Genomic DNA, 18,156 nt, shown 5'->3' with positions numbered 1-18,156 from the left:
GTTTCTGATTTTTCTTTTTGTTAAACGTGCCCAGGGCATGCACTACTAGAGGACGAAAACAAAACGTGGCACCTTGTCCGTCCAGCTGATGAAGTAGATGAAGGCAAATCAAAAAGAGGAAGTATGAAAGAGAAAGAACGGACTAAAGCAATTACTGAAATCTATCTGACAAGGCTACTTTCTGTTAAGGTAAAGTTGTTCTGTACCCTTGGATTCCTTCATGTACTTTTTTTTTTTTTTTTTTTTTTTTTTTTTTTTTTATGAAGGTGTCAACTGTTTATTTAGTTGAAATTTGTATAATAGAGGTGTAGGTGCACTGAGCAGCGTTTTACTGGGCTTAAATTCTATATAGTGTGCTTAAACCAGCGGTGCACTGAGCAGGGCTGATTTTAATGCGCTTCTAATCATAGACCTGCAGATATAATTTACTGTCTGTGCTCTAAATATATATATATATATATATATATATATATATATATATATAGAGAGAGAGAGAGAGAATAAGAGTGCGATACTGGTTACCTGTATATATGTTGGACTAGATGCTGTTGTCCTTCAGTGTTATGGAGGCTTAGCACCCTGGGATCCGGAATCACAGGTGAGATCCACAGGTGTGTATATCCACAAACAATTAGAAAAGCAACAAATTCTCCATAATGATGAAATGTTAGACAAAGTCCTTAGTGGTTTAGGATTGACACTATGCACAAGCCTTGTAAAACAATTGGTAATTTATTCGATATACATTAAAAGTAAAAGACAAACTCACAAGAGACAAAGTAGGAGATACGCCATCTGACGTGTTTCACGCCACACTGGCGCTTTCTCAAAAACACCTGACATATAGACTCTCTGTGTGTACTCCCAGCAGGTAGACCCGCCCCATGGTTGGAAACTTCAGCATAGGTCAAATAGGTAGGCGTTGCCACAAATTCATTCGCTCAAAGGGACAAGCCCTAATACCCACGGCAGCACAGACAGACCAAGGAATACATGTTTAGAACTCGATACAATATATAGTAAATAGAAAAATAATGAAAGAAACAATAGCAATGTGACATTTAAAAAAAAAAATGATAAAAGACAAAAATAAAGCAAAAGACGGTAGATATAACAGATCATGAATTATTACATGGCACGATTCATGCCTTTTTGAGTATTCATTTAGATGAGGAAAATTATGAATGTTAGTCTCATTGGTCAGGAGAAAATGTTATATATCCTGAACCGACAGATGTATATGATTCAGATAGAGCATGACATTTTAAGCAACTTTCTAATTTACTCTTATTATCAATTTTTCTTCGTTTTCTTGCTATCTTTATTTTAAAAGCAGGAATGCAAATCTTAGCAGCCAGCCCATTTTAGGTTCAGCACCATGGATAGCGCTTGCTTATTGGAGGCTTACATTTACCCACCAATAAGCAAGCATGACCCAGGTTCTCAACCAAAAATGGGTCGGCTCCTATGCATCACATTCCTGCGTTTTAAATAAAGATAGCAAGAGAACGAAAAAAAATTGATAATAGGAGTAAATTAGAAAGTTGCTTAAAATGTCATGCTCTATCTGAATCATGAAAGAAAAAAATTGGGTTTAGTGTCCCTTTAACTAACTTATGTACAAGATCTAAAGAGTGTTTGTCATAGATTTCTGTATCTGTGCATATTCTCCTAATTCTTATTAGTTGACCCTTGGGGATGCCTGTTTTTAGATGTTTAGAGTGGCAAGAGTCTGCTCTCAGAATTGTATTTCCAGCAATCTTATTTCTGTATAACTCTGAGGATACCTTTCCATTCTCACCTTTTAAGAGTATATCTAGATATTCTATGGTGTGACTAGTCAGTTGGTGAGTGAATTTTAGGTTCATATTGTTTAAATTTAAATACAAAAGAAAATCCCTGGTTTGTTCATCTGTTCCTGACCAAAACAAGATCAGGTCATCAATATATCTTACATATGATTTGATGAAATTGCCATAGATATTCTGTTCACCATAAATGTATGTTGACTCGAACCAACCCAGAAACAAATTGGCATATGAGGGGGCAAATTTTGCCCCCATTGCCGTGACACGTATCTGTAGGTAATAGTTTGAGTCCAACATAAAAAATGTTATGAGTAAGTAGGAACCTTAATACTTCCAGGACAAATTCAATTGATTCACTCGGGAAGTCACTCTTAAGTAGTAGGTGATATTCAACCGCCTTCATCCCTAACTCATGAGGAATACATGAGTAGAGGGATGAAACATCTATTGTTAACCACTTAAGAGTCTTCCCAAATTTGTTTATCCATTGTATTTATTACGTGTGATATCTTTGACAAAGCTGGGAATCATTTGAACAAATGGTTGGAGAATGTTGTGAAGCCATTCCCCTAGATGTTCTCCCATGGAACCAACCCCAGAAACTATTGGACGACCTGGGGGGGACTCAAGGTTCTTGTGGATTTTAGGTACGTAAATTTGCTGTAACCGGTTGGTCAATATATAGATATTCACACAGCTTTTTATGCAATATACCTAGATGTTCCCCCCCAGTCCAACAGTTTTCTCAGTTCAGCCAAAAAGATGTGAGTAGCGTTTCTAGGGAGCAACCTATAGGTGTAATTGATTCTCTGCTTCCCTGTGGTAGTTTGTGTCCTGGATCACTATGGATCCTCCGTTATCAGCTGGAGTGATTGTTGTTTTGATTTTTTTCCAAATTTTGCAGAGCTTGTCTCTGTTTGTATGTAAGGTTAAATCTGTGTTTCTGTTGTTTGTGTTTAGTTTGTTTGATATGTTGATGCAATTGGAGTACACACAGACAGTATACGTCAGGTGTTTGGGGGTGGGGGTGGTTTTACGCAGTCACTCACACTCCCAAACCACCTTTGAGAAAGCGCCAGTGGGGTGTGAAACGTGTCTGTGGACGTATCTCCTACTTTGTCTCTTGTGAGTTTGTCTTCTACTTTTAATGCATATCGAATAAATTACCAATTGTTTTATAAGGCTTGTGCATAGTGTCAATCCTAAACCACTAAGGACTGTGTCTAACCTTTCACCTGTATGGAGAATTAGCTTTTGTATTTATTTGTGGGTCTTTGTGTCTGGTTTTGTACAAATATAATGATAATATATAATTATTAAAGTGATGGTAAACTCTCCCCTTTTTAAAATCAGATCTGGAATGTAAGCGCTATTTTAGATGAAGTTTAATGCATTAGCTGTAATGAAGATGCAGTATAACATGCTTTTTAATATAGATATGAAATTCAAATACTGCATGCTCCTCCGCCCACTTCAAAAGTAAAATTTTCTGTGAGCTAACAGATTGAATTGTTGTCCAATCAGCGCTCTCCCCATCTGGCACTTTTGTTGTAGCTAGAGCATTGATTGGAGAGTAATTCAATAATTTAGCTGACAGAAAAATTGACTTTTGAAGTGGGTGGTGTAACGTGGGGTATTTGAATTTCATATCTATATTAATAACTAAGTTATAGCGCATCTTCATTGCACATGATGAATAAAACTCCATCTAAAATAGCGCTTACATTCCAGATCTGATTTTAAAAAGAGGAGAGTTTACCATCACTTTAACTGTTATTGTGGTTATTTGACTCCTGGATGTAACTCCTGTTGTTATATATATTGAGGTTAAAGTGATGGTAAACTCTCCCCTTTTAAAAATCAGATCTGGAATGTAAGCGCTATTTTAGATGAAGTTTAATTCATTAGCTGTAATGAAGATGCAGTATTACATGCTTTTTAATATAGATATGAAATTCAAATACTGCATTGCTCCTCCGCCCACTTCAAAAGTAAACTTTTCTGTGAGCTAACAGATTGAATTGTTGTCCAATCAGCGCTCTCCCCATATGGCACTTTTGTTGTAGCTAGAGCATTGATTGGAGAGTAATTCAATCATTTAGCTGACATGAAAATTGACTTTTGAAGTGGGTGGTGTAACGTGGGGTATTTGAATTTCATATCTATATTAATAACTAAGTTATAGCGCATCTTCATTGCACATGATGAATAAAACCCCATCTAAAATAGTGCTTACATTCCAGATCTGATTTTTAAAAGGGGAGAGTTTACCATCACTTTAATTTTTATATATATTGAGGTTATTTTTTTGTCACTGGATAGATTCACTTAATACATTACTGTTCCTATGATGATGGTGCACACTGATGATGGGTAGTACATAAGATTGACACTGCTAAATATGCATAATGTTATGCTGATATGATCATCTGTACTTATTGCTGATTATAACACTGTTTTGTGATTGGTTGAAGTGGGAGTGTTCTGTTTGTCTTTTTAAGCACTGTTTTGTTCACTTTTATATTTTCTGAGGAAGGAGTGAATACTCCGAAAACGTTCACAATAAAGTTTGCTGTGATTTAATCCCAGAGAGTGCAATTGCTGGACTGTCTGTATGTATGTATTTATATATATATATATATATATATATATATATATATATATATATATATATATATATATATATATATATATATATATAGGGAGTGCAGAATTATTAGGCAAGTTGTATTTTTGAGGATTAATTTTATTATTGAACAACAACCATGTTCTCAATGAACCCAAAAAACTCATTAATATCAAAGCTGAATAGTTTTGGAAGTAGTTTTTAGTTTGTTTTTAGTTATAGCTATTTTAGTGGGATATCTGTGTGTGCAGGTGACTATTACTGTGCATAATTATTAGGCAACTTAACAAAAAACAAATATATACCCATTTCAATTATTTATTTTTACCAGTGAAACCAATATAACATCTCAACATTCACAAATATACATTTCTGACATTCAAAAACAAATCAGTGACCAATATAGCCACCTTTCTTTGCAAGGACACTCAAAAGCCTGCCATCCATGGATTCTGTCAGTGTTTTGATCTGTTCACCATCAACATTGCGTGCAGCAGCAACCACAGCCTCCCAGACACTGTTCAGAGAGGTGTACTGTTTTCCCTCCTTGTAAATCTCACATTTGATGATGGACCACAGGTTCTCAATGGGGTTCAGATCAGGTGAACAAGGAGGCCATGTCATTAGATTTTCTTCTTTTATACCCTTTCTTGCCAGCCACGCTGTGGAGTACTTGGACGCGTGTGATGGAGCATTGTCCTGCATGGAAATCATGTTTTTCTTGAAGGATGCAGACTTCTTCCTGTACCACTGCTTGAAGAAGGTGTCTTCCAGAAACTGGCAGTAGGACTGGGAGTTGAGCTTGACTCCATCCTCAACCCGAAAAGGCCCCACAAGCTCATCTTTGATGATACCAGCCCAAACCAGTACTCCACCTCCACCTTGCTGGCGTCTGAGTCGGACTGGAGCTCTCTGCCCTTTACCAATCCAGCCACGGGCCCATCCATCTGGCCCATCAAGACTCACTCTCATTTCATCAGTCCATAAAACCTTAGAAAAATCAGTCTTGAGATATTTCTTGGCCCATTCTTGACGTTTCAGCTTGTGTGTCTTGTTCAGTGGTGGTCGTCTTTCAGCCTTTCTTACCTTGGCCATGTCTCTGAGTATTGCACACCTTGTGCTTTTGGGCACTCCAGTGATGTTGCAGCTCTGAAATATGGCCAAACTGGTGGCATCTTGGCAGCTGCACGCTTGACTTTTCTCAGTTCATGGGCAGTTATTTTGCGCCTTGGTTTTTCCACACGCTTCTTGCGACCCTGTTGACTATTTTGAATGAAACGCTTGATTGTTCGATGATCACGCTTCAAAAGCTTTGCAATTTTAAGATTGCTGCATCCCTCTGCAAGATATCTCACTATTTTTGACTTTTCTGAGCCTGTCAAGTCCTTCTTTTGACCCATTTTGCCAAAGGAAAGGAAGTTGCCTAATAATTATGCACACCTGATATAGGGTGTTGATATCATTAGACCACACCCCTTCTCATTACAGAGATGCACATCACCTAATATGCTTAATTGGTAGTAGGCTTTCGAGCCTATACAGCTTGGAGTAAGACAACATGCATAAAGAGGATGATGTTGTCAAAATACTCATTTGCCTAATAATTCTGCACTCCCTGTATATATATATATATATATATATATATATATATATATATATATATATATATGTGCGTATGTATGTATATATAAGTGTATGTATATATATATATATATGTGTGTGTATATATATATATATATATATATATATATATATATGTGTGTGTGTGTGTGTGTGTATGTGTGTATATATATATATATATATATATATATATATATATATATATATATATATATATATATACACCATCATAAAATGTCTGGGAAAAACTCCCCCAAAAATACAATTTATTCTTGTTTATCTGCTATGAAAAACCCTTTTGCACATTTGTTTAAAGGGACAGGAAAGTCGAGAATAAACTTGATTAAGATAAAACATGCAGTTTTAAACAACTTTCCATTTTGCTTATTTTATCTAATTTGTTTTGCTGTTTTGGAATCCTTTGTTGAAAAGCATAGCCAGGTAGGCTCAAGAGCAGCAATCTGCTACTGGTGACTGCAAATATATGCCTCTTGACATTGGCTCACCCAATGTGCTCAGCTAGCTCCCAGAGTGCATTGCTGCTCCTCCAACAAATGATACTAAGAGAATGAAGCAAATTTATATAATAGAAGTAAATTGAAAAGATGTTTAAAATTGTATTCTCTATCTGATTCATGGTTTAATTTTGGGTTTCTGTCCCTTTTAAGGTATTCTGACAAGTTTTGTTTTTTACTGTGCATGCACAAGCAACATTGTTACAATCATTATTTGAGGTTTTATATCTACATAAAGGTAAATTTACAAAAAGACAAAGAAAACTCTCACAAAGATGTGGATGTCTCCTGAAAGTATGCACATATAAGCACTCTTAGCCTAGACTTTAAGGCAGTTGATCCGAACCGGGTGAAATTAAAATATAACTTTTATTATGAAATGCACTTAAAATAAGGGTTACACACAACTTAAAATCGACACTAACACTATCATGTGATTAGACTGTATATATTCTCTTGGGTGGGAGACTATAATATCAAGGCCTGTAACATTAATCTTTGTTCCCCAGAGTAATACTATTTTGGTTGTGCTATACTTAGATAAGTGGGTCCCACAATATCTACTTATCTAAGTATAGCACAACCAAAATAGTATTACTCTGGGGAACAAAGATTAATGTTACAGGCCTTGATATTATAGTCTCCCACCCAAGAGAATATATACAGTCTAATCACATGATAGTGTTAGTGTCGATTTTAAGTTGTGTGTAACCCTTATTTTAAGTGCATTTCATAATAAAAGTTATATTTTAATTTCACCCGGTTCGGATCAACTGCCTTAAAGTCTAGGCTAAGAGTGCTTATATGTGCATACTTTCAGGAGACATCCACATCTTTGTGAGAGTCTTCTTTGTCTTTTTGTAAATTTACCTTTATGCATTTAGCACCATTCCCTACATAACATAAACTTTACAAATTAACAAAGATTAAGTTTAAAATTACATAATAACAGGGAAACAGCCCGAGTGGTGCCTTTGTTCGTGTGTCGTAACAGAGGTTTTATATCTATATATCTATATTCAGCAAATAAAGCTAATAAAACTCATATTTTTCATGCCAGCTGTCTTAAAGATTTGTGCAGCGGCTGCAACTTTGTGTACTTCTTATAAAATTACTAATTTCACATTAATATGCAAAACTATTTAGTATCAGTGATTTTTACGTGGATTTACAAGTATTTTTTTATTGGCTAGGAAGGCATACATAATATTGATATCCTAAAATAAAATATAGATTTAATTCAATAAATAAGCTAATTTTAATTTATTTTTAAAATTGGTTCTTGAAGTTTAGTCATAGTGTAAGCATATCACCAATTAATGTGTTTCTAATGATTTGTTTTACCAGCTGCAGAGTATAAAATGTATGTGAGATTGTTTATTTTGGTTTCTTTTTGTATATGAAATGGCAGGTTTTGTTCTTTGAAACAACAACCTATTACAGTTGGTTGAGCTTGCAGAGAACCAGATCTCATTATTTTATCGCTTTCTGTACACACACAATTATTTTTATTACCTCTGTATACCAAAGCCCAATACTTAGAGAGAACAATTGAAAATGAACATTTGTATTACTTATCTCTACTACCTCCCACTGAGAGTGTAATTTCGTCTGCTGGCTATATTTCCACAGATTTTCTTTAGCTTGTACTTAAAGGGATAGTAAACCCAAATATTTTCTTTCATGATTCAGATAAAGCATGCAATTTTAAGCAACTTTCTAATTTACTCCTATTATCAATTTTTCTTTGTCCTCTTGGTATCTTTATTTGAAAAAGCAGGAATGAAAGCTTTGGAGCCAGCCTATTTTTGGCTCAGTACCCTGTATAGGGCTTGCTGATTAGTGGATACATCTAGCCATCCAATCGGCAAGCGCAACCTAAAATGGGCCGGCTACAAAGCTTTTATGTCTGCTTTTTCAAATAAAGATACCAAAAGAACGATGAAAATTGATAATAGAAGTAAATTATAAAGTTCCTTAAAATAGCATGCTTTATCTGAATCATGAAAGAAAATATTTGTGTTTACTATCACTTTAAGTATAGAAACTTTCAGTATAGTTAGGGATACCATGGGCAAAACCAGCTATTTAAAATACTGATATAAATGTAAAGGGTTTATTTATAAACAAGTCAATACACTCCAGCAGGTAAATGGATTTTTGGGAACAAATGAAAGGGGGGGAACAATTTAAGCTTTTTCATGTGTAATCAGACTGATAAAAATATATATAAAATGTGTGCATGAGAGAGCATCGTTTTCATACTTTTTTATTTTGTTGAACAACAACAAAACCATCCATCCCAAAGTGTGTGTGACTACAATATCAGGACATTGCCAGATGCCATAGGTCTTGCATGCAGACGTGAGAACCATAATCAGTGCTTCAGTGACAAAGCATATCCATAGTACACAATTGTCACTATTTGTTAGATTTAGTCACATTCTACCTAGAAACTTGTTATTAAATAGCACATTTTATGGCTTTTAATTGTAACTGGATAGACGGTCAAACAATTTTGTGAATTATTTTATGGTGACATATATGTGAATTCTGTGTGCAAATAGAGTAGATTATCTGTGCTAAAAGGCACCTTAAATAGGCTCTGTATGGCCCCAGCCACAGACATGCTTCTGTCCTTTAAAAAGTGCTAAAAATGAATAATAATCAGAAATGTTACTTATTTTACTTTTTCTTTCATACTTTAACAGGGAACGCTCCAACAGTTTGTAGAAAACCTATTTCAGGGCATCCTCAATTCAAAACAAGTGGTACCTCCTGCTGTTAAATATTTCTTTGATTTCCTTGATGAACAAGCAGAAAAATATGAAATCAAAGATGAAGATACTGTTCACATATGGAAAACAAACAGGTATGGACCCTGATTTGTAGCTAATTTTCTATGGAGTACATTACTAGCAGTGCATACATGACATACTATATAGGCCTGTATCCGTAAGCACATGCCTATTGCTAGAACACCTAAATAAGTCTCTAGCCTGCAAAAGTCTATATCACTTTAAAGGGGTTAGGTTAGGGGTCAGCAAATCAGTTTAGGAGCCAGTAAGAGTATTTAGAATCTAGACTGGTATTTTGTATAAAGATATATGGAGATGAATCCAAAAAGTTAGGAGCCATGGGTAAAATTCTAAGAGCCAGTGGCTCCCAGTCTCCTAGGTTTGTAGAGCCGTATTTTAGGTAATCTTAATGCTGAACAATGCAACATGGCAGCTGGTGAATATAAGCCTTTACAAACAATTTACGTTTATCCTTTTTTTTTTTTTTTTTTTTTTTTTACTTTTTTTTTTCTGTATGATTTAATAATTGTTTGCAAAACATGATGTAAGTTGTAGGACTTCTGTTCCTTTAAGTAAATACATTTAAGCTTTTGGAAAATGATTCCTTAATATGATTTTGCACCAGGAATACTTTCAAACCTCATGGTAGTTTCATTCGTGTGATTAAGAAATTTTAAAGTAATTGTCTCAAGTTTTATGGAATAAAAACTGTTTCTGGAAAAAAAAAAAACTCCTAAAGTAACTGCTTGTGTGTTTTTCTCTTTGCAGTTTATCATTAAGGTTTTGGGTTAATATCCTGAAAAACCCTCACTTTATATTTGATGTGCACGTTCATCAGGTGGTGGATGCGTCCTTGTCAGTCATTGCACAGACTTTCATGGATGCCTGTAGTAGGACGGAGCACAAGCTCAGTAGGGTGAGTACAGTGCATGTTCTGCTTTATTGTAAGGACTTTCTCTTGTAACTGATTTGCAAACAAATTGTGGGGGGGGTAGCAGAAAAATACTACTGCTTTTAATCCCTTTATCGGTTCTAGTTAGATAGCAATATAAGCCTAACACTCTTGTTCTTCAAAATCAAGCGAGATCTGCTTCAAAATTCAAGCTGCTATTCAAATCAAACAGATTTAATAAAAATCTACATGTTGACAATCTTTCACGTTTCAAGCAGCCATATTGGCTTGGAAAGCCATTCAAAAAGCAAGTGAGAATACAAACACATGTGAATTCTCGCTGCAAATCTTCTCCATCTACTTGCTGGTGAGCTTCATTGTAAGCAAATAAGGAAACAGAGCCAAATAGCAGTGCAGAGATTTTATTTATATGTCTTTAGGTGCACACAGGACTGTTTCATTATTGTAATAAAAAGCACCAAGCCGAGGGTTTTATGTAATCTCATTCATTGCAATATGCATTATTAATCATTTTAAAAGGCTTTTACCTTTTTTTTTTTTTTTTTTTACTTTAACAGCCCCACAAGGGGTTGTGGTCTCTACAGGAAGGTAAAGGAGTACCTTTTCATTTGATGTGGTTGCTAGGAGACGCATGCTCTAGTTGCAGTCAGTTTATTGCCCATGCTAAGTAGATGACTCTGCCTGTGGAAATCGTGTGACAGTAGAACTTAAGTTCTGCAATGTCAGCTCTTATCTCATTAAAGAGCTTACTGTGCAAGAAAACAAGTATTTTATTATTATTATCGTTATCATTGCTATTATCATTTATTTGTAACCTGCTAACATAATATATAATATGCAAAGGTAACATTTGTAAGAAGCAAATGGGTAGAGGGCCCTGCCAAGAGTTGCACTGTTGTAGATCACCTTGCACGAAGGTGATATGCAAGACAAGTTAGTAGTTTTCTGTTTTTAACACAATACGTGGTTTTTTTTTTTTTTTTTTATACATATTTTTTACGAAAGGAGCGTTTTCATATCCCTTATAAGTTACATTAAGAAAAAGACAGAGAATATAAAAAAGAAATTTAAAAAAAAAACTATGAACCCCCCAAAAAAATTTAAAATAAAAGCACCACAATTTATCTGCTTATTTTTTATTTATTTTTATCACTGCTTGAAATTTTTTTTTGTAAAGTGCGCCTTGAAAACTATAGGCCATTTGCGTATTTTGTGCCGCATATGTTCCCTGCATTTCTTTTTGAATATGCTGTAAAATATGAATCGGATTACAGTGAACCTGCTTGAAAATGCACTACTTGTCTTTTTGAGTAAAGCTTTTTATATAGATAGTGGTCTCTGTCCCTGGCGTTTAGGGATGTCCGTTTCCTTTTTTACTATTTGTTCTTTGGATCTTAGAAAAGGGGGTTTAATGTCTCTTTAAGACAGCTGTGCCTAAACTTATAGATGGATGGATAGATAGATGGATGGATGGATAGATAGTTGGATTGAAGGATAGATAGATAGATAGATAGATAGATAGTTGGATTGATGGATAGATAAATAGATAGATAGATAGTTAGATAGATAGTTGGATTGATGGATAGATAGAGTGTGTGTGTGTTGGGTAAGGTGCCCAGTTGCAGTGTATTCAGCTTTATTTTATAGATAACGCATTAAAACAAAATTAAATAATAATCACATGCATTTATAATGTGATTATTATCTAATTTTATTCTAATGCATTATCTATAACATAACGCTGAATACACGGTAATGGGGCACCCTCCCCAACACACTCTATCCATCTATCTATGCCTGTTTGCTGCTCAGTGGTGTTCTGGGACTCAAAAAAATTTGGTTGACCCTGATTTAAAGGGACAGTCTACACCTTAGTCATCTTAAAGTCTTACCTTAGACTAAGCTCCAAATATCATCCTGCACCTTGTCTATATAATGCACTAGGAAAAAAACATTTTTACCATTCCTGCTGCATAATATAGAGAGACATGCAGGAGGATATTTGCAGCATAAACTAAGGTAAGACTTTAAGATGACTACAGTGTAGATTGTCCCTTTAACTAGCATTTTCCCACCAACCAGCTACTTTCTGTTACTTTCTACTAAACCACATCATAGGTTGTGCTACAGCAGCTGTCGGTTTCTCTGTAAAGTACTTTGACTTAGTGACCTCATTATACAATATAAAAGTCTTAAACATGTGTCGCTCATTATTACTGTATTGTACCTCAAATCTATATAACAGAGGTTTGTGTTTTTAGCCAATGGACAAGCTAAACATTTGGCCAGGAACCTGTAGGAGAGTGCAGGAAATGTGACTATTAATAAAAAAATATATACGCAATGTTGTAGCGAGTAATGTCTTGTTCAGTATTTAGAAGAAAATAAAACATTTGATCAACAAAAAAATCAATGTGCCTATTGTGTTTGTTTTTTTTTAGGAATCTCCAAGCAACAAGTTGCTGTATGCAAAGGAAATCTCAACATACAAAAAAATGGTGGAAGAGTACGTTTTCTAAGTTTTATTTATTATTATTATCAAAATTGAATGTTTGTGAAATAGATCTTCATTTTCTTCTTAAATGGAAAGAGTCAACAGCTGCGTTCATTACTTTTGGGAATTAAGAACCTGGCCACCAGGAGGAGGCAAAGACACCCCAGCCAAAGGCTTAAATACTCCTCCTACTTCCCTCATTCCCCAGTCATTCTTTGCCTTTCGTCCCAGGAGGTTGACAGAGAAGTGTCAGAAATTATTTTGTCTCTTATGGAGGGTAGTACTCTTCGGCATGGGACAGGAGTTTTAAGTAATCCTGTCAGTCTCTCTGTGCGGGCTTGGATGAAAGTTAAAGTCCGGAGATGCAGGGAGAGTCTTTCTGCTAAACCATCCTGACTCATGTTAACAGCTCCTCAAGCAATCGTCGTTGTCAAACTTTGCTCCGCTGCCTTCTTTCTTCTGTCAAGTCCATGGCGGAGGAGATGCTGCGATGCTGCTATCTGTCATACTTGAAGGGCCGTGTTCCTGTTCCACGGCGTAGATTCCGGTAAGATCGTTTCATTTTACTTCTTCATAAATGTACTGTAATGCAAATGTTTGTTTTCCCGAGAGGCTACCACCTTGTGGGTCTAACTATTACATAAGGGTCTCAGTGAGTCTCCTTTAGTATCTTGGAATCAAGGCTTAATATCTCCTGAGGAGGGTTATTGAACAGGGGGGTTATAATCATGTTTGTTATGCGATTCAACCTGCTTATGTGTGATGGTTACTGGGCTCGTGATTTGGAACATTGAGGCCTTTGGAAGTGACGCAACCTTATGGTTGGGCGCGCTTTTTTGGACTGTACGTTTCAACTTGTTGTCGGGCGTGGTTACGTTCCGTCCTCCATTTCTGCATTCTCGACCGTGTGGCGAAGGAGAAATTCTAGTCCGCAGAGGTCTGGTCATAGGAGGTGGTGAGTGCCCCAGTCATTGTGGGTGTCAGCTGCTGGTCCTTGTTTTACTTCTTTAGTCCATATTTGCATATCCTCTATCCAGTTGTGGAGGATTCTGATGCTGAGACCGTTCAAGTTTCAGATTCAGTTATGGAGGATACTGTGACTATTTTAATTTCAGATTCTGTGTCTGGTGAAGAATCCGGTTTGGTTCTGTTCTGTATGCCATATGAGAGCGCCTTGTTCCTCGGACTCGGGGAATCAAGGGTCAGCTGAGCCATCCGCCTCTGGGTGTCCCCTCCTCCGAGAGGTGAGTTCCCTACCGCTCCATACTTCTAGACATGCGGGTAACCCAGTTTATGATTATTCCTCCATGCAGGGCGGCTTGTTTCCCCCGAGGTTGCAGCACATTTTCGCTACCACGTACTTTTGGCGATTATTCGTCTGCAGAGTCCAGACGTTTATGCGCGAGTGTGCTCATGCCCTATTGTCCCGGGTCTACCACCTTGGGGAGGGCCTGTGCAGTTTCCAGTGGGTGTAACTATCTCTGAGTGTTGTGCCTTTCGTTACAGAGTCGCACACCTTTGCGTCTTACTCAGACATGTTTTTCAGTTATTCAATGACCCTATCCTTCTCGGATACGGGAAATCTCAGTCTGCTTCGAATGGTACTCCCAATTAGACATGTGGGGATAATGTAATCTCCTGACTGTTCTTTCTTGAGATCCTTCCCAGTTTTTTGTTGGAAGCTTAGGGCTCTTATTGGGCGTTAACCTACGGGTTGCCTTTTATTTTCCTTTTATCCAATTGGGATGTCTTTTATTTTATTTATTGGTTTCCTTCGGGAATCTTAAACTGGGATCGATACTCTTTGTTACTTCTGCAGAAGTGTTTTGTGGGACATGTTAGTCCTATGTTTGTCTGTTTTCTACTCTTCCCCTCTGCGTGAGGATTCATGCAGCTTGATGGTTAGGACCCGGGTTGCATACTGGTCCTGTTGGGTTTAATTCTGTCTTGTGGCTGTTCAGACACGTGGCGCCGTTCTGATTGGCTGCTCTGGTCAAGGCGTGGAGTGCTCATGTTTACATCAACTAAGCATCCTAGTGGACCTGTAGGTCCACGAGGCAGGAGGGGTTGTCTCAGCCCTTATAGCCTTCAATTTGGATGACTGGGTCAGTGGAGTTTCCGCTGCATCAATCTCTCCTTGCGTCTGGTAATGTCGGACCATAGAGTTCCTCCTCCACGTGATGGAGAGTTGGAGTGCTTACTGCCTTCTTACCGCCAAGTGAGCGGTTTGGCCTTTTTCCTTTGAGGCTCTGGGATGTCCTTCTTGGACTTGGTCCTCAGCAGCTAGTAGTTGAAGGGTAGTTAAGCTGCCTTGCAGCGGATGGTTTGCGGAATGTAACCAGCTGTATCTTTTGCACATTGTGTTTTGACTAGCTGTTTCTCTGAGACCTTTTCGGTCTTCCCCTCATGTATTGTTTAAACAATTGGGGTCTCGGAGAGGTCCCTGGGGCTTCCGGTTACTGAGTCTCACTCAGCATTTTCCCTTGTGGATCCCGTTGGCGGTTATTACCGGATTTTTAGGCTCCAGGGCTGATTTGGGGTTCCCCTGTTTACTGAGAACTTGGGCTATGTCCTTTTACTCAGATTCCTTGATCTGGTCTTGGTTGGCCAGGTTTTCCGAGTACTGCTGCTCATTAGGCTTGTTTTGTCAGGTTTTCTGAGTACCGTTGCTCTTTGAGCTTGTTTTGCACCTTAGGTGGTTCCCTTGGTCAGCTTGCTGTAATATCTATTGTATTCACTGCTTTGCAGGTGAATGGGCTTGCAGTGTCTCTACTGCTACTCTTGCACAATGATTGCGTGTTAGTAGGCTAGTTTTTTGGGAACTCCTTCCAACAGGTCTTCTGCATTGGGGGTTGATCTCTCCTTTAGTCTGTGGCTTCGTGCCTTGTGGAAGGTGCTGTGTTTTAGTCTTTTCCCCTTCTTGAGTGAGAGCTTTGTCTCTTTTTTATGGAGATGTGGTCCTTTCTTAGGACTTCTCCTGGATTCAGGAGATGGGAACTGTGAGTTTCCCTAGCAGAGAGGGATATTCTCTCTGGGGTGTTACGTTCCATATGGAGTCTTACTGGCTCCGTGTCGAGACTGGTTGGACCTTTTTGCTAGATCCTTTGGGTCTACGGTCCTGTCGTCTGTCCTAAGGAGTCGGGTTGTACCCGTGCTCTGTTGGACTGTCTGTGGCCATTCTTCCGCTCGTCTTTTGAGCAGGTTTTGGTGTCTGTTCCCCTGCTCAGACCTGCCATTGCTGGGTCTGACCCGGCTGGGAGTGGTTTCTGAGAGACGTCTGAGGATTTGGGTTGTACCTGTGCTCTGTTGCCTTGGCTGTGGCCATTCTACCGCCCGTCTTTGGGTTCTTCTGTTCGCCTGTTAAGACCTGCCGTTTGCTGGGGCTACCCCGGCTGGGAGTGGATTCTGAGAGACGTCTTCTCCAGAATCTAGGTGAGCATCATAGCTAGTTCCATAGGCTTACAGGCTGTGGATCTAGAATTGCTCCACCTCGGGTACTGGGTATCACCTTTCTCTCTTGGGGGGCCTTGTGGAGGTTATCCCCCTTTTCTTTGGTAGACCTGTGGGTAGGTCTGGAGGCCTGGGTTGCCTAAAGTGGGCCCTCTGTCCGGGAGCTGTCTTTTGCAATCTGTTCTTTTGCTGACCGCTTTTACTTCTCAGCAAGTATTCTTTGTGTTGTCTTGATGATGGCTGCGTGTTCTTGACTCAGAGTTTTCATCTGGGTTCGTTGCACGCTTTTTTTGTAGCAGAATACTTCAGTATTCTTAGCTTGGACAATGTAAGTACTCTGTCTTCTGTTGTCTTTTGGTGCTCTTGCACAACGTTTGAGAGAACGGTCCTATACCTCCGGTTTCTCTGGGAATTTAGGCTGGTGTTCCCTTTAGTGAGGAGTGAGTGGTGAGGGGCCAACTGTTGGGAGACGGTGTCTCCTGGAGACCTGCTGGCTCAGTTGAGTCTGCTTGGCGGTCTCTTGCTAGACTCTGGACTACCTGCGGGTCAGTGTCCTCGGGGCTTTTCCTTTCAAAGTTTTCTCGGCTTCGGACGAATCTGGGGTTTTTATGGGCAGTGGTTCCAGGCTGAGTGTCCTCAGAATGGGCCGCCTATTGTACCCTCCCGTCTTGGCATTCAGTGTCCTCTATAGCTTGGGTATTGTTTTCCCAAAAGTAATGAATGCAGCTGTGGACTCTTTCCATTCAAGAAGAAAAACATAAATTATGCTTACCTGATAATTTCCTTTTCTTCTGATGGAAAGAGTCCACAGCTCCCCACCCGTATTTTTTCTGTGGGGCGTCTTTATTTTTTATTCTTCTGGCACCTTTTCACCCTGGTATTTAAGTGGAAGGAGTATTTAATTTATTAAATGTATTTATTTATTTTGGGGTGTCTTTGCCCCTCCTGGTGGCCAGTTCTTAATTCCCAAAAGTAATGAATGCAGCTGGGACTCTTTCCATCCTAAGAAAAGGAAATTATCAGGTAAGCAAAATCTGTTTTTTTGCTTGTACATTACTTAGTGACTAAGCAAATATTTATTTGCATAAAGAATTTACCATTTGACTTAAGAAGCGTGTGTTAAGGGGACGTAACGCTGCAATAAAATAATGCTCTAATGTGTTATTGCACTATTGCTTACCTATATATTTGTGTTTAATCATTGCAAAGAGGTTAAACAGGGCCCAAATCTTTAAAGTGCGCAAGTCCAGACGTATTTTTCCACGCCATCACTCACAGGGGAGTCCTCATGTAATTCTATAAAAAAAAAGGGGGTTGTCCCTGCGAGTGGCGAGATGTCTCCCATACAAATAAAGAGAGCCCTCTGCTTGGTACAGAGGGGGAAACCGGCATGTTTTAAAACTTGAATATTGCGCCTAATACAAAATTAATTGCGCTGTTTTCCGTGTACTGTACCTTAAATACTCTGTAAACACTAATTACTCTGAAAGAAAACCTATGCATACAAAAATTTGAGTATTTTGGTGAAAACTCACCACATTTCAATTTGCTAGGAAAAAACTGTGAGATCTGTAGTTCGAAAATGTTTAAAGAATTACAGGTATACCCCGCTCATACAGCGGGTTAGGGACCGGAGCCCCGCTGTAAAGTGAAAACCGCCTTAAAGTGAAACAAGGCAGTTTTAGCTTTCTTTTCACTTGCCAGTGTGTTTAAAGACTTGAAAACATGTTTGACTTAACATAGATTAGGGGTGCAACAGCACTATGATTAGTTTAACACTAGCACAGTATTCAATAAATACTGTACCTGTAAAATAGTGACAATTACTGTAGTACAATTTACCAGAATATGGCACTGAGACATAGATTGCACTGTAATGCTGTAAACAGAGTGAACTAAGCATAAAAAAATGGTGCCAGTCACTTTTCTCGC

At 38.1% G+C, this 18,156-nt stretch overlaps 1 protein-coding gene across 2 annotated transcripts in view; it reads left to right on the top strand.

Moving 5' to 3' along the window:
• Positions 1-18,156, top strand: part of PLXNB2 (plexin B2) — a gene marked incomplete in the record, with an annotated part of 627,297 nt that overhangs the window by 588,704 nt on the left and 20,437 nt on the right. For both annotated transcript variants that reach the window (XM_053716644.1, XM_053716645.1), the window contains 4 exon segments: positions 35-189; positions 9,281-9,441; positions 10,136-10,283; positions 12,722-12,786. In XM_053716644.1, the coding sequence (XP_053572619.1) occupies positions 35-189; positions 9,281-9,441; positions 10,136-10,283; positions 12,722-12,786 (529 nt within the window).

Source organism: Bombina bombina, chromosome 6 (genome assembly GCF_027579735.1).
Source record: "Bombina bombina isolate aBomBom1 chromosome 6, aBomBom1.pri, whole genome shotgun sequence".
Classification (NCBI taxonomy): Eukaryota; Metazoa; Chordata; class Amphibia; order Anura; family Bombinatoridae; genus Bombina; species Bombina bombina.
The sequence above is the reverse complement of the archived record's forward strand: the minus strand, read 5'-3'. Positions and strand labels throughout refer to the sequence as shown.